At 40.9% G+C, this 24,038-nt stretch overlaps 1 protein-coding gene across 1 annotated transcript in view; it reads right to left on the bottom strand.

Annotated features, from left to right (window-relative positions):
- The window catches only part of LOC132893330 (fibrinogen C domain-containing protein 1-like), a 255,687-nt gene that overhangs the window by 169,711 nt on the left and 61,938 nt on the right, over window positions 1-24,038 (bottom strand). Inside the window, exon 2 of the mRNA XM_060932353.1 lies at window positions 21,610-22,089. Coding sequence (XP_060788336.1) covers window positions 21,610-22,089 — 480 coding nt within the window. The remainder of the gene's footprint in view (window positions 1-21,609; window positions 22,090-24,038) is intronic.

The raw sequence follows: 24,038 nt of genomic DNA on the forward strand, positions 1-24,038 counted from the left end.
GTCCCGCTCCCGCCCGCGCCTGCCATATTTTGTCCCGCTCCCGCCCGCAAATCCCGCCCGCAAATCCCGCCCGATGCAGACATTCGCATTATTTCTCAGGAAAGTTCTTGTCTTGACACAGCGTGATGGTGCCCCGCCCCCTACTTTGAGTGGATTTCAGCATAAATATCTACAGCTCACGTTGTTATTATTTATTTTGTTTCAGAATTCAGCATGTACTGTCTCTAATAATAATAATTAGTGCTGCCAAATGATTAAAATATTTAATCATGAATCACACATTTTTATCATATGAGAAACCATTGTAATTCTCTGATCAGCATAAAAAAGTGAATAGGCTTGCTTTGAGCCAATAATGTTTTTTTTTTTTTTTTTTTTTTTTTTTTTTTACTGCAAAGCAGAGCTAGCAAGAGAAGTGAAGTGATTTACAGCTTGCGTTAGTCTACATGTTTAGTCAGAGAGACATGTTACACAGTGACGGTAGGCTTGACTCAATGCTATCCCAGAAATCCTTCCTGTAATATGCAAATTTGGCCGCCTCTGATTGGACAGCCAAATTTGAATATTACAGGAAGGATTTCTGGGATAGCATTGAGTCAAGCCTACCGTCACTGTGTAACCTGTCTCTCTGACTAAAGTTGTAGACTAACGCAAGCCGTAAATCACTTCACTCATGGTTCTCTTGCTAGCTGGGTGTGAACTGCGAGTCATTAGAGTGATCAAATTTAAGATGCTATTTCTCTGGCAATCTAACTCTCTGCAAATTTAGGCATCTTAAAATGTTTTTATTAATGCCGAATAAAATATCCAGCACAAATTGTGTATGATAGACATAAATTAATAATTTATACATTTTATTTCAAACACATTTTTGGTTAGCGGGACTGCAGCTTATCACCTCTCCCGCCCGAGCCACATATGTGCACTCCTGCCCGCGCGCGCATATGTGCACTTCCAGTCGTGCCGGCAATTAGCTTTCAAAATTTGTCCTGCGCCACACTACTTTGCGGCGGGTCCCGCGGGAGTGCAGGGCTCTACTGTGGGGGAAACCGGAGCACCCGGAGGAAACCCACGCAAACTCCACACAGAAAGGCCCTCGCCAGCCCCAGGGCTCAAACCCAGGACCTTCTTGCTGTGAGGCGACAGCGCTAACCACTACACCACCGTGCCGCCACATGTAGGCTATATCTCTAAAATTGTATGCACTATAGAATGAACTTAAAAAGTAGATATGTGACCTCAACATAGCCTAGGTTAGAATCAACCTTACTAACCATTCCCCACAACTGAATGAATAAAGCAAGAAGATGTGTACAAAAGTGAACACTTTAATGGAAGGTGCAACAAGCTGTTCAACACAGCAATATGGCCAAACTGTCAGAATGGTATGTTAAACAGAAACAAAAAAGAGACAAGTGATTTGAGAATATATAATACGGAAGCCGAGAGAGGATATAATCCTTTTTTTTATTCACCTTGTTATCCCGAGATAACAACATAATTAATTCAGGATCTCGAGAAAACAACACAACTAATTCGAGCTCTCGAGAAAACAAAACTGTTATTCCGAGATCTCGAGTAAACAGCTGAGAAATGGTTCATTCAGGTATGCCAAGAGACTTGTGATATGCTGACTTTGGGGCTGTTTCTCATTCTGTATAGACGCAACTTTGGTCATTAGAATGTCTGGAATAATCGATCACCTAATAAGGCAATATTTTGATCAGGGGTTGACACAGGGAGAGATTGCATTAAGTCTTTTAATAAGGGATCATTTCAAAATTAGTCCGCGGCACCTCCGCAGAAGACTGGCCCGGCTTCGTCTCTACCGACGGAGATACAGTGATCCAGCTGAGATCATGAAATAATTGCTTTGTTATCTCGAGATCTCGGAATAACGGTTTTGTTTTCTCGAGATCTCGAATTAGTTGTGTTGTTTTCTCGAGATCCTGAATTAATTATGTCGTTATCTCAGGATAACAAGGTGAATAAAAAAAGATTATATGAAGGGCCTCTCGCGGCTTCTGTAAATATACACTCAAACAAAACAGCAATAAAGGAGGAGAGGGGCGACAGCCCGAGGAAAGCCCCCACAGGAGCGCACAGCATTTGCAACATAGGCTACCCAACTCAGTACAAGAACAAAGCACTTACAGTGTGTGCAATAGGCTTCGTGCGCATTGTTCTGCGCCTCTCGGAGGAAGGGGTAGGTGCCCTGTAAATCTTTGGAAAAGGTACATTTTCTTTTCGGCATAATTGCTGCGGCATTACTGCTGCTAGCTGCTAGACAAAGAACATTCGCGTCGGTTAATGTTTATTTTATTGTTGCATGGCAACACGTTCTGTTGTCTAAATAAACACCCATGCCACAGGGCCAGGGGGCAGTAACCAGGAAAGTTTGCAATTCCTGTCAATTCATCAAAATAGTAAATGCAGACATTTCTCCGCTAATGATTCCCACGCTGCTCAGTCGCAAACGTCGCGAGTGGCGAAAACCGGGAGATATCCGTGTCCCGACAGACTTTTGTCGGGACTCACAACCCCAAATCGGGACTGTCCCGGTAAAACCGGGACGTCTGGTCACCCTATTTTAAAGCCAACTAGTTAAAAGCAAATGAAATAATGCGCTAATCAGTGTCCTGTATGATTCGCATGTTTTGTGCTTGATTTTGTACTACATTCTAGTGTTGGAGCACTTGAGGCTGGTCTCAAGACCACTTTTTGAAGATCTGGGTCTCGTCTGGGAATCGAGCACATTTTTCCTCGGTCTTGTCTCAGTCTCAGACATAGAGGACTCGGGCTTTTATTTCAAGACCAGTCAAGACCACAACTGTGGGGATTTCACTACATTGCCTATGTACTGTCTGATTTATTTGTTGTTAACATCGTTACTGTGATTGGATGAAAATAAAGCTTCCTGCTTCAAATGCAACCAATAACGTGACTCATTGCTAATTTGACATTTTCATTACTGTTCACGGCCATCACTCCTCCCCCAACCCTCTTCACACCCACTGGTCTGGTTCTGTTCTTGATTCAGTCTCACCCTGCCTTGGTCTTGGTCTTGACTTGATTTCAACCCCTCCAAGTCTTGGCCTTGTCTCGGTCTTGATACACTTTGGTCTTGGTCATGACTCGGTCTTGGTTTAGGTGGTCTTGACTACAACACTACTCAATTCATTGGTAGATTAGCAAAGCAAGCTCGCTGTACTAGTCATGTACACTCACCAGTGGAACCAACAACCTCTGCTACTTCCTTATATTTCTTTGTAATACCTCTATACACATTTAATAATAAGATGAATCATAAGATTTTTTTTTTCATTTCTTGCACATCATACAGTAAATAGGGACTAAAGTTGTGAGGAGGGGATTGATTGAACATCAGATCACATGCTCTACAGGACTGGTTTGATGACTCATTAGAGCTCTCCATCCATCCATCCATCCATTATCTATACCACTTATCCGTCAAGGTTGTCTGGGAAGATGGAACCAATCCCAGCTGACTTCGGGTGAGAGGTGGGGTTCACCCTGGGCAGATTGCCAATCTATCACAGGGCTAACACAGAGATGAACAACCATTCACACTCACATTCACACCTGGGGCAATTTAGCGTAGCCCACTGCACCACTGTGCCACCCCTCATTCGAGTTAATCACTTGGATTTGTCACATCATAGAATTGATATAATTATTTTGCCATCTTTTTTTTTTTTTTGCTTGCTTGCTGGTGTAAAGGTAAGGTTTAAAATACAGTACTTATTTTTTCTGTTCATCCCAAAGAATTTTAGTTCATCATGTCTTGGTCTTCCCAAGTGTGTTCATACCCTTGTGATTTGTTATAAGGTTACTACCCTCAGCCAGCATATATATCACAAGTTGTCAACTAGCAGACTGTGGAACCCAGCAAATTATTTCAGTGGATTGAACAGAACACACAAAATGACTGGAGCAGAACCAATAAACTTATGAAACAAAAAACTAACTGTAGTTCTGAGCAACATATGTATAGAACATCATTTGTTGCAGCTTAGCTTATCCAGTCCCATAAATTTCTACAAATTATTTAGCTGAAGGAACAAGCTACAGGACTACAGGCAGGACAGGAAAGTTATTATAGAGGGTATACACAGATTTATCATTTTATTTATCCTCTCTGGTCCGATTAGCAAAGTGAAAGTGTCTTTTAATTAAACAAAAAAAAAAGTTTGGCAATGAAAACAAAATGTTTAACAAGTGTTGCCAGGCAAAACAAACCTTGCCCAGCAGCACTTATTTTATACTTATATGTTGATAATGGTTATATTTCTCAATCATCAGGTGTCAGGTTATAGTCCTATGAAAATCCATGACTTTGAGTTTGACATTTTCAGAATCATTCAAGGTCAAAGGTCATGGCGGCAACTGAAAGCCCATATGGGACTTCTTATATGTTGATAATGGTAAACGTCTGGTTATCATGAACCATTTTAAAGTTATAGCCCTTTGAAAACCCATGACCTTTTAGTTTGACCTTTCAAGGCCAAAGGTCATGGTGCCAAATGAAAGCCCATATGGCACTTCCTATAATTTGATAATGATAAATATCTGTCTACTAGGGCTGTAACGATATGCGTATCGAAATCGAAATCGCGATACGCAGAGCCACGATCCGTATCGCGATACAAGAAGGCAGAATCGCGGTACACCCTTTCAAACTTCTCCTCAGCCCAAAAACAGAGGCGCTTCCAAACTTCAACTTATGAATACTTTACTTTTTATTTAAATTGCATTTTAAACTTACTTAAATTACTTTTATTTATTTATATCTATTAGTAAGTCGTTTTTTCGCCGACCTGCGACAATCTTCTGCGAGTCACGCAACGTCCACACTCGCCACTGGCAGAGCATTCATTTCTTTTAAGCGGTCGCCATTCTGGTTGCGACGCGGGGAGCGAATCTGTAAACAAGCAGCTCATTGGCTGGCTAGGTGTGCCACAAGCCAATCACAATCACTTGACCGGAAAGGCATGCAGTGTTGCCAGATTGGGCAGGTTTAGGTGCTTTTTGGCTGGTTTTGAACATATTTTGGGGTGGAAAACGTTAGCAATATCTGGCAACACTGAAGGCATGTCTGCTTGGGCGGAAGCCTTCTGCGGCAGTTACATTTTGACACGCGAGCAATGTTTCACCATAAAAATTCCGTAATTTCCATCTGTTTTCCGCGATCACAGAAAATCATTGGCCCTATGAGAGTGAGACAGTGAGAGAGCCATCCCCCCCAAAAAAAAAATCTTAACGGATTTACAAGATTTGGAAAAATGACTTTTTCAGAACCGAAAAAAACAGAGCTTCCGGCTCAACAGTATTATTTTGAGAAATAAAACAACCTTTGGATATACATTTGTTCATTTTTGCATACATATTACTCATTCTCTGCAGTGGTCTGAATTATTTGTTATTAAATAGTTAATGTAAGTAAGTAAATGTTAATAAGTCAAATTTACTATTTTAAAAAAACATTTTAAAAAAATCGTGGGCGTATTGAATCGTGGGTCAAAAATCGCGATACGAATCGAATCGTGAGTTGGGTGTATCGTTACAGCCCTACTGTCTACCATCAACCGTTTTCAAGTTACAGCCCTCTGAGAATCCGTGACCTTGAGTTTGACCTTTCAAGGTCACTCAAGGTCAAAGATCATGGTGCCAAATGAAAGGCCATATGGGAGTTCCTATTTGCTCATAATAGTAAACATCTGTCTATCGGCAACTGTTTTTGAGATATAATGGAAAATGGGTTATTTTGACCGAAAGGTTGACCTTTCCGGTGACCTTGACCTTCACCTTGACCTGATTACCCCCAAAATGCAATCAGGTAATCTACGGACCATTGCCCACCTACCCTGAAAACTTGAAGGCAAAATGTCCTGAAAACCATATTTAAAAATCATCACCCCCAATTATAGCAATATCGCTTCAGAGAAATCTTGGTTTGAATTTTAAGAAATGCAAGTTCAGTTTTTTTCTGACGTAATTCCATTACTGACTTTTCTTTCCTCATAAAAGATTTTGCATTCAGAATTAAACATAGCCAATTTTTCTATGCTTTTTTAAGGTCAAAATATATCCCATACAGTGTGAAAATTGTATTTAATATCATTATCTTGAGCACTGCGACTAAAACATTTACCACATTTTGCAGAGACTGTAATTACCTTACTGAAGAACTACCCTTAGATGAAGTGCCTCTGCAAAATACAACTCAAACTAATTTAAATATTAAATGAGTTAAAAAAAAATAAAGCATATGAGACACTGATTTAAGCATAGAAGAATTATTCTTAATGTTCCATATAATAATAATAATAATAATAATAATAATAACGTATATACCGCCTTTCTCACACCCAAGGTCACTTTACAATTACAAAAAAGAAAGAAAGAAAGAAAGAAAGAAAGAAAGAAAGAAAGAAAGAAAGAAAGAAAGAAAGAAAGAAAGAAGTCCACCAAAAGAGGGTCAGGATGTAACTCCAGTGGCGTAGCTGCTCACAGTCCCACCAAAAGGTGCACGAAGGTAAAACCGACACCGCCTGTACAACTGCTGCGATGCCACTGGGCAACAGCACTCGGAACACCACACCATGGATCCGCAAAGCGAGCACAGAAGCACCGCTGCACAGAGCGCTGGGCAACTCCGATGTTAGACAGCAACGGACACACCGCAGTTCACAGCAAGCAGAACACGCATCACCCATGGCGGACCAAGGCCTGAGGTCTATCTTGAGCACTGCGACTAAAACATTTACCACATTTTGCAGAGACTGTAATTACCTTACTGAAGAACTACCCTTAGATGAAGTGCCTCTGCAAAATACAACTCAAACTAATTTAAATATTAAATGAGTTTAAAAAAATAAAGCATATGGGACACTGTGATTTAAGCAGAGAAGAATTATTCTTAATGTTCCATATAATAATAATAATAATAATAATAATAATAATAATTGTAACTTATACACCGCCTTTCTCACACCCAAGGTCACTTTACAATTACAAAAAAGAAAGAAAGAAAGAAAGAAAGAAAGAAAGAAAGAAAGAAAGAAAGAAAGAAAGAAAGAAAGAAAGAAAGAAGTCCACCAAAAGAGGGTCAGGATGTAACTCCAGTGGCGTAGCTGCTCACAGTCCCACCAAAAGGTGCACGAAGGTAAAACCGACACCGCCTGTACAACTGCTGCGATGCCACTGGGCAACAGCACTCGGAACACCACACCATGGATCCACAAAGCGAGCACAGAAGCACCGCTGCACAGAGCGCTGGGCAACTCCGATGTTAGACAGCAACGGACACACCGCAGTTCACAGCAAGCAGAACACGCATCACCCATGGCGGACCAAGGCCTGAGGAAACCAACACCCAAAACTGGGTCTGGAGCTACGCTACAACCGGCAGACAAAACATTCAAACAAAGAACAAACATCAAACCATACAAACACAGGAAGAAAAAAAAGGGGGGGGGGGAGAAAAAAAGAAAAGCTCCAATGACATCAGCCTCCAGAAGAGACATATTGTATAAAAATGATCAGTGAATGGAGAGTTGTAAAGTGTGGAAATAGCCAGAACATGTACTGTACTGGTGAGTATTTGAGCAGACTCAGCAGTCTGCTGTGAAGAGGAATCTGCAGGATCTGATAGTTGATGTGCTTTCTAAAAATCGCATCAGGATTTGAAGCGTTTTGTGCTGAATGGATTGCTGGTGGTGGCTGAGATTTATGAGGTTTGAGATAAGCGAGTTCATAACTGGTAGGTGGATCAGATCTGTTTGTCAAGGTTTAGATTCTGATGTATTTTCGTCCTTGAAAGAGATGTCAGAGAGACAGTCCTATCAGACAGCGCTTTCACATTTGCCGCATTTAGTCTGTTTGAATCAAACCCAGATACGTTCTCCACTCCAGTTCATTTAGGCAAGTGAGAGCGTTGCATTTGCACTCGGATGCGGGGAAAAAAAAAGTGAGAATATGAGTCGACACTGAATTAATCCATCTGTAACAAGTAAACAAATCATACTGTGCAGTTTGGGTTGAGAGTATGACAGCAAAATAAATAAATAAATAAATAAATAAACCAAACAAAAACAAAACAAAAAAACAGATAAATATGTTCATTTGTTTAATTATATACTGTGACAAACCAACCAAACCAAATAGCAACTCAGCTAAAAGTATTGATTTTGGTCTGATTTGGACTCTGCAAACAATGTAATAGTCCTGAAAGCATTCTGGAAAACACATCAGTGGTAGGAGAAGCCAAGAAGTCTGTTTACTCTTCTCAGTGATGTAATATTACAGTTAGGTCCATAAATATTTGGACAGAGGCAACATTTTTCTAATTTTGGTTCTGTACATTACCACAATGAATTTTGAACAAAACAATTCAGATGCAGTTGAAGTTCAGACTTTCAGCTTTAATTCAGTGGGTTGAACAAAATGATTGCATAAAAATGTGAGGAACTAAAGCATTTTTTAAACACAATCCCTTCATTTCAGGGGCTCAAAAGTAACTGGACAAATTAAATAATTGTAAATAAAATGCTCCTTTCTAATACTTGGTTGAAAACCCTTTGTTGGCAATGACTGCCTGAAGTCTTGAACTCATTGACATCACCAGACGCTGTGCTTCCTCCTTTTTAATGCCCTGCCAGGCCTTTACTGCAGCGGTTTTCAGTTGCTGTTTGTTTGTGGGCCTTTCTGTCTGAAGTTTAGTCTTTAACAAGTGAAATGCATGCTCAATTGGGTTGAGATCAGGTGACTGACTTGGCCATTCAAGAATATTCCACTTCTTTGCTTTAATAAACTCCTGGGTTGTTTTGGCTTTATGTTTTGGGTCATTGTCCATCTGGATTATGAAACGCCGACCAATCAGTTTGGTTGCATTTGCCTGGATTTGAGCACACAGTATGTCTCTGAATACCTCAGAATTCATCCGGCTGCTTCTGTCCTGTGTCACATCATCAATAAACACTAGTGACCCAGTGCCACTGGCAGCCATGCATGCCCAAGCCATCACACTGCCTCCACCGTGTTTTACAGATGATGTGGTATGCTTTGGATCATGTGCTGTACCACGCCTTCGCCATACTTTTTTCTTTCCATCATTCTGGTAGAGGTTGATCTTGGTTTCATCTGTCCAAAGAATGTTCTTCCAGAACTGTGCTGGCTTTTTTAGATGTTTTTTAGCAATGTCCAATCTAGCCTTTTTATTCTTGAGGCTTATGAGTGGCTTGCACCGTGCAGTGAACCCTCTGTATTTACTTTCATGCAGTCTTCTCTTTATGGTAGATTTGGATATTGATACGCCTACCTCCTGGAGAGTGTTGTTCACTTGGTTGGCTGTTGTGAAGGGGTTTCTCTTCATTCTGCGATCATCCACCACTGTTGTCTTCTGTGGGCGTCCAGGTCTTTTTGCATTGATGAGTTCACCAGTGCTTTCTTTCTTTCTCAGGATGTACCAAACTGTAGATTTTGCCACTCCTAATATTGTAGCAATTTCTCGGATGGGTTTTTTCTGTTTTCTCAGCTTAAGGATGGCTTGTTTCACCTGCATGGAGAGCTCCTTTGACCACATGTTTTCTTCACAGCAAAATCTTCCAAATGCAAGCACCACACCTCAAATCAACTCCAGGCCTTTTATCTGCTTAATTGAGAATGACATAACGAAGGAATTGCCCACACCTGCCCATGAAATAGCCTTTGAGTCAATTGTCCAATTACTTTTGGTCCCTTTAAAAACAGGGCGGCGCATGTTAAGGAGCTGAAACTCCTAAACCCTTCATCCAATTTTAATGTGGATACCCTCAAATGAAAGCTGAAAGTCTGGACTTTATGTCCATGTTCATTATATAATTATAACTTGAATATGTTTCAGTAAATAGGTAAAAAAAAAACAAAATTTGTGTCAGTGTCCAAATATATATGGACCTAACTGTACTGTATATGAACAACAAGAGTGGACCAATAACTGAACCCTGATGAACCCCCGGTGTAAGGCTGTGAACTGATGAAAAGAATCTTCAACAGGCTACGGAGAAGGATCAATTTTATCAGTTTGATGCAAAAACAAAAAGTCAAAGTGTAGCTTCCGAAGCCAAAGCTAGCAACACTGGATATAAGGATCTGGAGATCCAATGTTTTAATGGCTGGTGACAAAAGTATGAGGAGAGAGAAGGCTGAGGTTGAGTTTGCAGTCTTTTGGTCTTCTTGAATAGTTTGTACATTTAAGACCATGGAATATTATGTTATTTTTGTTCTCACTCGGGTTTGAAATGTTATGGTTTGAAATGTTCACAGTATGATAACCCAGTCAAAAAATATTATCATTTCATGGCATCGTGGTATGAACTGACCATTAAAACTGGTAGAAAAAATTAAAAAATTTTCTTAATCATGTGCATGTGACAAAATCCAAATGAAAGAAAAAGACTGAATCTCCTCAACTTAATTTTGATAATGACTTTTCCATAAAATCTATTATATTGTCGGGATTTATCATGTTGTTGTTGTTATGGGCTGAAACAAGAGTGTGACTGTTTGAAAAGGTGTGCACAGAAAAAAAAAGAATCTGATTAGCATGACAGTGTGTAGGTCGACTTATCCAAAAACAAACTGTTGTTTTGTTTAGTTCTTCTACGAGCTTGACAGCTGTCATGTATGATAAAGTTTTAACCATGCTAGATGGGCAGCAGATCTAGAGATGTAAGTAACATCTGTACAACAGTAGTGGATTAGATAGCACTCGGTGCATTTGGCGAGTGCTTAGTGGTTACTGTAATGACCCGGTATATGTGCACACTCCAGAAATGTAGGTTGGGGTAGTTTGATTTAGGGGGAGTTAAGAGGGAGGGAACCGCGAGCTGGTCTAGTGGTTAGTGTGTCCGCCTCTCGACCGTGAGATCACGAGTTCGACTTGCGGTCGGGTCATACCAAAGACTGTTATCAAAATGGTATCTACTGCCATCTGGCAAGGCATGCCACAATGCAGATGCGAGTAGGGAGTCAAACTCTTGTGGTTACTAGAGGACCAGCCTGCCACTGTAGCCCCAGCTATGTAATATGTGAGAGGCTGAGGGCTATAGAAAAGGAGATCGGCACCACCCAATGTGCCTCAAGGGCCTGGTTAGTACTGGGACAGGAGCCTGTCTGGGAAGATCAGATCCTGGCATGGAAAGGGACTTTGAACTTGACCTTGAAGAGGGAGGGAGACGAGCCAAAATCAAAAGGGATGAGGATCACTGGATTAAGGAACTTGACTGGGTAAAAATAATACTGAGTAGATGCAAATAGACAGAAATGCATTTTGACCATTGCCTGTGAAGGTTCTCAGTCATCCAGGTCATCGTAAACCGTAGGTGTTAAAGAAGGCAACTGGACTTGCTTCAAATCCTTAAAGATATTTCTCAGTTTTGTCTGACTAGCGCGGTGTTCCATGTATTTATCCTCTAGTGGACCAAAAGCAAACCTAAGGAGAGTCATTGAATACACATCCACACCAAGACTCAGCTGACCTCAGTGACTCACATGATGGCAGAGAGAGCCAATGATCCACAGATCACCCTAACGCCCCTCTAGGCTGCTAACACCGTTCACACCCAGCCTCCAGTGACCCTAACACCTACAGGATGACTGAGAGGGTCAACGGCTCATATGACCGCAACGACTCTCCTTAGGGTTGCTTTTGGTCCACTAGAGGATAAATACCTGAAACTCCCCACTAGTCAGACAGAACTGAAGAAGCCTTTCAGATGAGAGGTGAAACGTCTTCAAGGATTTCAAGCAAGTAAGTCCAGTTACCTTCTTTAACACCTATGGTTCATTTTGACCATTATTATGAAAAAACTGACTCAGCTGTTTGGACATCCAGGGGAAGGCCATTCCACCACTTGGGTGCCATTAGACTGAAGGGCTTTGAAGCATGCTATCCTTGTCCCTGGATGGATGATGGGTCAAGTTGAGCCATACTAGAAGCTTGAATAGGGTGCGGTGCATAGCATGGTATTAAGACTCCCATATACAGTATAGAGCTGTAAATATTACACTATTTGAATTTTTCTCACGTGTTGAATCGTGACATGCTTCACCCTGTGACAGCTTTTTTTTTCTTCCCCCAAGGTGAAAAAACATCTTATATAAATCAAATAGCTCAGCTGTCCTTCAAACAAGGCTCTATAGCTTATTATAAAACTAACCTAAGAGAACATGACAAACAATAACCAAGCACACCACAAGGGTTTAAGGGAGACAGTTCATCCAGACTGATAACTGATAGAACCTGGTGTTTATTGCCTGTCTGAGGAAATTTAATGAAGACATGCTCCTAGTTCACTGGCGCAATTCATAAAATGCTGCTCTAAATGGTCGGGCAGCTGGTCCCATCTGTCTCTCAGTCTGCCGGCTGTGTCAAGTGCTCATCCTGAAATAACGCTATTACAGGTTATATTTGTTTTCTCCAAATCATCACCTTACCCAGTAGAACCACCAAAATAACTCCTAGAGGTAGAAGTTTTGAAAATTGGAAGTACTTGTTTAGCTGAAGAGTCAATCAGATGTGTTGGAAAAACACTAAACTCTACAGTATTTCGGTTCAGCAAGCGTTTAACAAAAGCTGGATCATATAAGTACCCAAGAGAAATCAATATTTCAAATAAACACTCCTTTTAATCACTTGCCAGACTCAAATGTTGCTGGCTTTCTGTCACATCCTACACCAGAAACTTCTGTACAGACTACGGCGTCATATTAAAGGTGATGTATTACACCCCTTTTCCACAACTTGACTCAGTTCCCTGAGGGCTTAGTGAAATGTCTGTGACATGCCTTGGTCCAAATACTACAAGTATAAAGCACCACAGCTCCCTTCTCATCTTATCTAAACAGTCCTGTTCAAAACGGCCAATTTGAGTGACTGTTCCTTTAAACGATAATGAGCCCCTGCTCACCCCACCCCTCTCTTCCCACAGCAATCGGGTTATACTCATAGATATACATAGAAGACTGGATGCCTCGTCCCCGTTGCCCGTCAACGAGGTCGAACGTCCGCACATGGCGGCCATCTTACCTCAGACAGCTGGCTTACCCATTACATTGTGTTGGTAGCGATATGTACTTTTCAGATGACCGTAACTTCCTCAAATTTCAATCGATATTCAAACGGTTTGGTTTGTTATATAAAAAATAAAAAAAACGGAAGTATGTATTTATGATATTAATGATGAATAATCATTTTATGTTTTAAAAAAAATACATGCTGAAATTCCTATGCTGTGAGAAGCCTAACACTGCATACTTATGGATAACTGCGGCCTTAGGACAAATAACCATACAATTTATTTCCAATTTTTAGTGAAAATATTTTTACATGTGATAGGGCCGTAGGGGAAGCTAAAGTTAAATAAACAGCTTACTCACTTACAGTACAACCTCACACCCAAATGTAACAATACAGTATGATACTGTTGTCCTAGCCTGGCTGCTCATATCAGGAACTGTATTGGACATTGTTTCACTAAGTAAATAACGCTACCGATTATCCTTAAAAAAATGACGTATTATCTTACTGGTGAAAGGTGATCCCGCGTGCCCTACTTTCCAGACATCGCCGGTTCGAGCAACCGAAAGCCGCGCAGAAGTCTGGCATCTCGTCACAGTCAGTAATTTAATTTCCTCTAGAAATCATAATGTAAGTTGTTTTAAATTAACCGACCCGAAAATGAAAACCATGTGCAAGTGCAACTTCAGTTATTGAAAATATTATCTCATGACCTTCCATGTAAAATTACTTGGTGCTACGAGCTAGCCTAGCATGAAACACAACTTTGACAAAGCTGCAGTAAGTCGTTTTTGAAGAGAAAAGGTACGATTTTAGCATGTTCAAGCACCCAGAATTACAACCACATTAATAATGTTTTAAGAAATCAAACCATGTGCATATACGTCAAAATTTCAGCGAGATAAGAGTATAAACATTTAAGCATCTCAATGGTCTTACCTCAGTGTACCGCAAATTCTGTGGAAAAGCTTGCCTGTGGTAAGATGGCCGCCCTGTGCGGACGTTCTGGAATACGCGGTGAGGCATCTAGTCTTCTATGTATATCTATGGTTATACTTATTCACAAAGGCCGTGAGTGGAGATACTCAGATGAGGGGGCGGGTTTATTCTAATGAGCTCCCGTCGTGACATAGAACGTGGAGCCAAATCTAAACGGCTTGCTAAAGCACGTATTTTCTGAAATAGGAGCCCAAAAAGACACTGGTTGTCTTATTTCAGAGTTTGTGGGTTGGTAGGCTCCAGATACCCAAATGTATGCACACAAGTACTTAAAAGTGAGTTTTTCATAATATGTCCGCTTTAATGCACTTCACTAGTTAACTGACTCATCATACGTTATTATATTAAAATAACTACCATTCTACCTTAATTAGTTTGCTGGGCATTAAACACATAGGATCTGAGCTTATACCGGTACGATACTTGCTTTCAAATGAACGCATGCTCGGTTAATACTGCCAACAAAATAAACAGCATGCTGTGTTATTGACGAAAAAGAGAGGGAGAGACCCGATGGGGACGTTGTTAGTGTGCCGCAGTGTGCTTATCTTTAAGCCTAGAGCCTATAAAATTCAATGATGCTTATTCAATCTCTTCCTAGTGAACTATTTTATGAAGCAAATGGTAGAAATAACATACAAATTTCATCTAGATGGAATAAAAATAATAAAAGACAGTCATAGAAGCTTGTCGCGAATAATATGAGCTCGGAATTGTATGGTGTGTTTTTATTTTTAAGGCCATTGCTCGAGGGCCCACCACGGCTCTTTGGGATCCGAACTCCTTCTGAGCAATCACTTCACTTTAAAAAGAATAATATAAAACGCAAAACGGAAACCTCCCAGGATGCACCTGCAGGTTACTGCTTGCATTCCTCAGTCTCAGAACTTTCAATCTTTCGTATTACACTCACCAGCCATTTTCTTAGGAACGCCCTAATAAAACACCTGCGGTTTTCTGCAGTTATCTAATCAGCCAATCCCTTGACAGCAGCACAATGCCTAAAATCACAAGCTTCAGTTAATGTTCACTTCAAACATCAGAATGGGAAAAATTGTGATCTCTGGTTTGAGTATTTCAGAAACTGCTGATTTCCTGGGGTTTTCACACACAACAGTCTCTAGAGCATACCTGTCAACCCTCCCGTTTTTCCCAGGAAATCCCTTATTTTGACTTATTTCCCGCTGTCGTCCCGTTTTTTTATTTTCCCGAAAATATCCCGTATTTTCACAATATAAAAAAGTCGGTAGGTCCAGAATTCATGACGCGCCTCTGACAGGAGTTTACAGCAGGAAGTCGGGCCATGAATTCACGTCCCCGCCCTCTCAGGCATCAGTAATTACAGAACTCCGTCCGGAGGCGAGGCTGAACAAGTGATTAGGTCCAGTGTTGCCAGATTGAGCGGTTTCCCGCCCAAGTTGGGCGGTTTCAAGTGCATTTTGGCAGGTTTTGAACATATTTTGGGCTGGAAAACGTCAGCAGTATCTGGCAACACTGATTAGGTCTGAGGTGAAGATGGCGATGCTAATAGCTAAGAAAAACATTAGCCTCTCTTTCTTTGATGATTTCAACAAGTGCGTGGCTGGAATGTTCCCAGACTCTTCCATCGCAAAGAAATTTTCCATGGGGAAAACGAAAGCCTCCCAAATAATCAAAGGTAAGCTACACATGTTTACATTAAGTATGTCCTGGCAAAGACCTCATAAATAGCCTAGTGTAAACTAATTGGTGTATTAACTGTTTTATCCACTCATTGTCTATTTTATTTTCTATCTGAAACTTACCCATTTTAAATCACTCTTGGTTTAATATCTTATATTACTCTTTATCTCTTTATTACTCTATCTATCTATCTATCTATCTATCTATCTATCTATCTATCTATCTATCTATCTATCTATCTATCTATCTATCTATCGTTCCGAGGCCATGACTATGGTAAAACCATAATAAATTGCAATGGAATTGAATTTATTGACTGGTTATATAATGACCTTTCTTATTTTAACATAAGATACGTATTTTAGCCCTTAATTTGGGAAATAACTGGTACCACTGAAAGCAAATAAAAATAAATGTATAGTTTATTCACAAATGCACTCTATAAACCATAAGCATATGGAGTTTGGGTCTTGGCTATCACCAACATGCACCAGAGTACAGGAAATCACAAATACTAGATAGAAAATTGCCCCCCATTCAACTACACACCCACTTTTGGTGAAGGGTATGACTTTCCGAAATTTTCCCTTATTTTGAGTTAAAAATCTGGGAAATATCCCTTTTTTTCAAACCTCAAAGTTGACAGGTATGCTCTAGAGTTTACACAAAATGGTGCGAGAAACAAAAAACATTGAGTGAGTGACAGTTCTGTGGGCCTTGTTGATAAGAGAGGGCAGAGGAAAATGGCCAGAGCTGCCAGGAAGGCTATAGTAACTCATAGCAACTCTTTACAACCGTGGTGAGCAGAAAAGCATCTCGGCATCCAACAGCAGAAGACCACATTGGGTTCCACTTCTGCCAGCCAAGAACAGGAATCATGGGCTCAAGAACAAGTTCCTATCAAAGTGGCTGGTGAGTGTGGTTTTGCCATAGTTACTAAACAATATAACTTAAAATTGGGAAGCATTGGTAACTTTATTTTCATGACACCCAAAAGAGTAACCTACTTATTACAATATTAATCAATCAGGGATACGTGTGTGTGTTCATGCACATTACTCTACTTTGCTCGCGCTTTATAATGTTAGCTAGTTGACGCTAGTTTAAATGAAAGGAAGAACCATGTACTGGGTAAATATATATTATTTACCAGCTGAGAGGTCCATATTGTGAAATACCGTGACCGAGGTCTTGAAAATACTGACGAGGCCTCTGGGCCGAGGTCAGTATTTTCAAGGCCGAGGTCACGGTATTTCATGATACAGACCGACCTTAAGCTGGTAAGTAATATATATATATTTTTTCTTTACCAAATTCTAACAGAAAATGAGAGCGCCCGAAAGGGAAACCATATTTAGAACAAACCTGCTATAAGCTCGTCAAAAACACGTCCTGGCTGCTTGTGGACAGTTTCCCTTCGCGAAAACCTCGACCAACTGCCATTTACAGGCCACAAGGACTTCTCTTGACTTGTTGAACTCAGGGTCCGTGAAGATATTTAGTTTCGAGCACGACTGATTCAGATAGTGCCGGATACTTCTATGGAAAGACGTGAGCGAGGATGGGTCGTACACATCGCCATTTTTCTTTGTTGCGGACATGAAAAAGTTGCACAGCAACATTTTAGTTCATTGCCAGGTGTGTCTTCCACCTTTCAACCTTCATTTAGGTTTCGACAGAACTTCTCAAAGACATTGAGGCCGTAGGTCGTCTTTTTTGTTGTATTTTCTACCCTTTGATTCTCAATAAGCTGCTGGATTTGCTCGGCATTAGCAACAGTTACAGGTTTTCAGCTTTCTCCTGAAATGTTTTCTTTTATTTCGTCTTCATCAGGGTAGTAAAACTTGCTTTCGCTGTGAACACTGTCGTTATCGCTATCCATGCTGTAAAATTAATGCTATTATTCTGAGAAATGTGAAAATAAATGTTGACAAAAATTGCTACTATGTTTGTTGTTGTGAATGAGCGAGTCGCCAAAGGTCCGTAACCAGGGTCCGTATCGTAGGATTCCGGACGGCTTGCGAGCCAATTAGAGTACACGATTTGATGGAAACCAGACTGCGAAAAAAATAAGAACTCTTATTTTCATTCAGTAGACATTTGGTTTTCAAGCCAAGCAGTGTTTGCTGCTTATTTGCGATTTATGTTTAAAATGTTTTATCAGGAAGATGCTGCGATGACCTGGCGACTTGTCCAGGGTGTACCCCGCCTCTCGCCCATAGTCAGCTGGGATAGGCTCCAGCTTGCCCGCGACCCTGCACAGGATAAGTGGTTATGGATAATGGATAATGGATGTAGCAGGGATCCCAGCAGTAATTGAAAAAAATAGAGGAATGTAAGAAACTATCACCAGGCGGCACGGTGGTGTAGGCTAGGGGTTAGCGCTGTCGCCTCACAGCAAGAAGGTCCTGGGTTCGAGCCCCGTGGCCGGCGAGGGCCTTTCTGTGCGGAGTTTGCATGTTCTCCCCGTGTCCGGGTGGGTTTCCTCCGGTTTCCCCCACAGTCCAAAGACATGCAGGTTAGGTTAACTGGTGACTCTAAATTGAGCGTAGGTGTGAATGTGAGTGTGAATGGTTGTCTGTGTCTATGTGTCAGCCCTGTGATGACCTGGCGACTTGTCCAGGGTGTACCCTGCCTTTCGCCCGTAGTCAGCTGGGATAGGCTCCAGCTTGCCTGCAACCCTGTAGAAGGATAAAGCGGCAAGAGATAATGAGATGAGATGAGAAGAAACTATCAGCAGGGGTCAAGGGGGTTGCCTGAAGCTGTTGAGATTTTAACATTTAAAGATGCTATAGAACACATTTTTTTACATAGATTTAACATAGAAAAGCAACAGAATTTAACCATAATGTGTATCTATTTGATGCCATATTTTATAATCAATGACATAAGTGGCAAAAAAAATTATAAAAATTAGATAAAAATGTAGCTTTGAAGAATATACTTGCCTAAATATTCCACTGACTTTGTTATAATATAACAATAGTATCCATAGTTCATCTCATTTGTTTATTTTTTGTTTCAAGTTAATGTCAAAACTAGTCTAATATAAGCCACATTAATTTTTCAAAAATCATGAATATGAGCAGAAATCAATGATTCAGTAATATTAGATATATACATATGTACAGCAAATACTGGAGATATTTGATTTAAACCTCTCTTTTTGAAAGGTTTCACTGCAAAGGAATTTAATGCTGTTTTCTGGGGTGCATTCTGTCTTTCCTCCAGTTTTCTCTGCTTTTGTTTCTCTGATCTTTCCTTCTGCTTTTCTGATGTTCCTGCAGTGCTCTGAATTAAGTTCAACGCATTAGAAACAAAAGCATGAACGGAGTTAAAACATGTTTTCTAGCAAATGGGCGATATTGTTTTCTCGTTCTATCGCGTACAGTCTCGCGGTCAGTGTTGCCAGATACCCCTGACGTTTTCCAGCCCAAAATATGTTCAAAACCCGCCAAAATGCACTTGAAACCCCCCAACTGTGTGAGGAACCGCCCAATCTGGTAACACTGCTCGCGGTATTTACATCAATTTAACTTCCGAGTGTTCCCGAATGTCAGCGAGAACAAACAAAGCCGACGAAAACATCGCTAAACAAGCAAACCAAATCAGAACGTATTCTGCTGGTCATTTTACTTAAACATATTTTTAATGGATATAAAAAAAAAAAAAAACACTTTCGCTAGAAAATAGCGGAATTCCGCTAAATAGCGGATGTCTGGGATCCCTGATGTAGGAAGATGCTGTAGTACCTCAACCTGATATTTTCACAGAGCAAAGTTTGCAGTTGCTTTGCTTTGATTGACACATTTAATTATGAATTACATCCAATTTTGCACTGGCTGTCCATTAGTGTACAATGACTTTCGTCACACATTATGACATGGTACTGGGGGAAGCCATGGCCTAATGGTTAGAGAAGCAGCATTGGGACCAAAAGGTTGCCAGATCGATTTCCTGGACCAGCAGGAATGGCTGAAGTGCCCTTGAGCAAGGTACCTGCTCCCCAGACTGCTCTGGGTATATTATATGTCGCTCTGGATAAGAATGGCTGTAATGTAACGTTGGTCTCTGAGCATTTTTTATTTTTATGTATGAGAAAATGAGCACAGTTGAACAGATACCTAAATCCAGCAACCACTTAAGGTGAGTAACTTAAAGGAGAACTGAAGTCATTTTTAAACTTGCTTTATTTCTTAATTAACGTGTTGTTATTCAATTACGTTTTCGGTTTTAGTAACCTTATATTGTGACTCGTATGGGCAACTAACAGCAATTAAATATTATACTTATCGGCCTATTCGATTTTTAGCCGTGTTGAATTTAGTTCATTTGGTCCGTGGTAGGCGTCGCTTATCCACACGATCTTCCCGAGACTTCGAAACGTGAAGTGTCAGCCAGGTGTCAGTGCCGCCATTTTGAAAACTGTTTTCCAAATGAAATATTGCACAAAAACGAGTTTAAATGACGATTACTGCCTACTTTTTTCAAACTTTCCTGATTGCTATCAAAACAAACAAAACTTCCGGCTTGATTACATCAGCATTCGAAAGAGGGCGCGCGCGTCTTTTGACAACGTTGGCAGATGTTGGTCGCTTTGATTTCCGCTGTACGTTTTACTTCCGTTCTACGATGTCTCGCACAGGTCTCAACGAATCTCGTTTACGGCCATTGCTTTGACATATGGACTGATATATTACAGAGCATATTTCAAACACTCGTAACTTGCTATAGCAGCGACAAAATAGCGATCAAAAATGCATTCCGATATTTAATAAAATGAGAAATAGAATTTTGATAATCTCATCTCATCTCATTATCTCTAGCTGCTTTATCCTTAACCTTCATCCTACCAAGTGGGGTCCATCTGGACCCCGCACCTATATGTTTGTTTGCCATTTTAAAAATATGTGACATACTGCCTCACCGTTTTATGAATTTGTCGGAATTTATGTCTTAATTAAAACACTAAAGCACCGGAAGATCAGCTTTTTGCATTGTGAAGGTATAATTAATTTGTTACTGGGGTCCAACCGGACCCCAGAGTAAAGTTTATCTGTCTTTCATTTTATAATTGAATAGCACACTGAAAGTTAACTTCTTTTATTTCTTTTATGTTCCATAATGAAACTACCAAGGCATTCCTTCTTGGGGTCCGCGTGGACCCCACTGCTGCAATAAGCACAGGCTGCAAAACAAAAGCCCTAAATTATTTTACAATTACTTTTTTGTTTTAAATTCTGTAAGAAAAGACCTAAGTTGTAATCCAGAATGTTTTACAGCTGCATGAGCTGCAAAAATCATGTATATAATGCCAATTTTTTTTTGTGGCGCTATAATTTGCTACATGTATGCTAATTATTGCAATATTATTGCAATGTTATTGCATTTATAATACATCATTGATATTCAGCCATAGTGGATTTTGTTCTTCAATAAAGTTATGTCTGTTTGCTGCATTGAATTGGTTCTTACTGCATTGATTTCAAGGTATTCCCTCCTGGGGTCCATACGGACCCCGCCTGGTAGTTTGTGTATGTAAAATTGGCTGGTAGGATGAAGGTTAAGTGTGTTCTTTATGCCTTGGGCCCTTTAGTGTATTGCTGTTATTAATACAAGATGTTCTGAACAAAACTTATCTGGTGATTTTGTCTTTATAAGCTTTAATTTTAAAGAAAAGTATTGGGGTCCAAACGGACCCCACATGGTAAGATTAAGGTGTAAAATAGCATGGTAGGATGAGGGTTAATAAAAAAAAATAATTGCTTTCAGTTCTCCTTGAATACTAAGCTGGAACAGCTCAATGTGTGAAGGCACTTTTTCAGGCTTTCATTCATCTCCTCCATTATATCAATTCTTAGTCTCACCTGGACGAGCCTGGCCTGCTCAGACTGCAGCATGCTGATCTCCTGGCTGATGCTGCTCTGGCCCTGCCTCAGCGCGCTGTACTCTGCCTTCAGCTGGTTAATGTGGGCCGACAGCTTGGCTATCTCCTCAGCCAGTTGGACGAGAAGACTTCGCTCCTGTCCCTTCACTGATTTCAGGTCTGTGTCATGGTGGGTGAGTGAGTGCAGCAGTGACGTCTGGACCCCCTCCAGTCGCAGGAAGTTGCTGTTGTAGTCGGGGCAGTTGGGCTCGATGAAGATGTTAATGCGGGAGCCATCGCCTCTCTCCACCGTCACCAAGGCGTTGCCTTCGTCTTGATTGGTAGTGATGAGGGGTGGCGCATCGGGAGCTGGGGGTGCCTGGGAGTGGTTCATTAAAAGGATGGTGCCTGTTACCGTGAGAGCCAGTAGCACGGCAATGAAGAGCAGGATGGTGCACAGAAGGTAACTACAGCTCCTCCTCTGTGAGAGAAAGATTAAGCCAGTTTTATTGCTTGAGATCCAATTATTGCATGAAGATGCACTGTATTTCGTTGTATAAAAACATCATCTGTGAAGATGACTATCACACATTTTAATGTTTGTTTAAAAAAAACACTCAGTATACAGAATTCATAAGTAAATGTTATGAGAGTAAATGGATTATTGAGATGATTCTACATATGTACAAATGTGTATTGCCTGCTGTATAAAACGCGCTGCAGGTGCACACTAGTAGACGAGCACTGGCGGGTTTACTCGTGACTTCAGGGAAGGCTTTAAGCTGATTTCAGTGATTGCTCTGGGCCTGTGAGAGCTTGGCTCCAATAATAAACTATACAACATGCTTTGTCTGTGCAGCTCCTCCAGCAAGGGGAAATCCCCCCAAGGTGAAAGTGTGTAAGTGAACTCGAGAAGATAATAATACAAGTCCTGCGGTTCAGTTAAGTGTCTGGACTTGACAGCTCTTTTCTCAGCATGTACATACACAAACGGCAGCGTGTCACAAAAGAAGAGAAAAATATTCGATGACAACATCGAGGCTCAGGGAGAACGAAACGGCCACATGGCAGAACAAGGCCCTGCTTATTTGTGTTGTGCTATTTATTTATTTTGTAAAGATCTGCAGAACTTGTCGCATAACCCATACTGTCCTCAGCAGTTTCTGTTTCTGCATCATTTGTATATTTGCAACAATGATGCTTCCAGCAGGGGTTCTCAAACTTGTAAAATAAATTCCAAGGGCTTTAACTCTAAAATAAATAGCAAATACAGGCTTTCGTCTAAACGGGGGAACAGGGGCGCTGCGCCCTCTTACTCTCGGCGTGCGCCCCCTTACCGACTCCGTGAAAACATCCCAGCAACACCACGTGACAATGTGTCTGATCATCAAATACGTTATAATTGCTCCAAAAATATTCCAATCATAGTAGATACACCGCCAGACGGTGCAAAAACAATCCGAATTGGCGTTTTCCAGACTGAGGCGCCATGTTGTTTAGTTGTTTACTTGTCGCGGCTGCTCTCGCGAGATTTGACATGGGTTACATACAAGGTCAGCTGACTTGTAGAGCGAGAGTTCTCGAGACTGAATGACCTTTCACCCACCGGCGCGGGAGCTTTTGACAGAAGTAGTTCACGAGTTGTTTTTGTTGACACTTGGGCATTTAAAGATGTCATCCCGCGGCACGAAACGGAAGAAAGCCAAAGACTGTCCGGGGCAGAAGAAGATTACTTCTTTCTTTTTCAATGTTGACAGACAATTTGTTACAATTTCCCTCTCAGATAGCCTCAGAATCTCCCATTGGAGCATTTTTCAAAGGCTTTGCACGGCGGGGGGGGGGACAACCGGCACCATCCCCCCCGCTTCGCTCCCTCGCCATGGTGAGCGCCCTCATACTAAATTTTTCTAGAAAAAACCCTGAAATAAATAACATAGACACAACTTTGAAAAGCAGGATCCTAATGTTCAGTAATATCAATTTGTGTGATCACCACAGTGATAATGAGTCCAGTTATCTGATCCTATATCGGATTCTGAAATCCCTCGACACTGAGAAAGAATGTAGTGTCTGTTATGCATGTAACAATATATTGTGCAATGATAAATCATGAGGCAAATGTATGATGATTTGAAGCTATGTAATATAAAATGAATCACAATTATTATCAGACTGCATAATCTCTTAGTTTTTCCTCGCGGTAATTGCATTGTTTAGACAGCAGAGGGCATAAAATAGCGGGAATACACAAGACTTCACCCTAGGCGGAAGTAACACAGCTCTAATGCCACAAAAAAGCACACGAAAAAAACAGATCTAAACTGGGAAAGAGCTCTGTGCGATTGAATGTATAAATAGAGAATCTAGTCCCAAGCTGTAGCATCATACTTCCCAACCCCCAGAGAATGAAAAGCTGGGGGGGAGGAGTAA

The sequence above is a fragment of the Neoarius graeffei genome, chromosome 10, assembly GCF_027579695.1.
Source record: "Neoarius graeffei isolate fNeoGra1 chromosome 10, fNeoGra1.pri, whole genome shotgun sequence".
Taxonomy (NCBI): domain Eukaryota; kingdom Metazoa; phylum Chordata; class Actinopteri; order Siluriformes; family Ariidae; genus Neoarius; species Neoarius graeffei.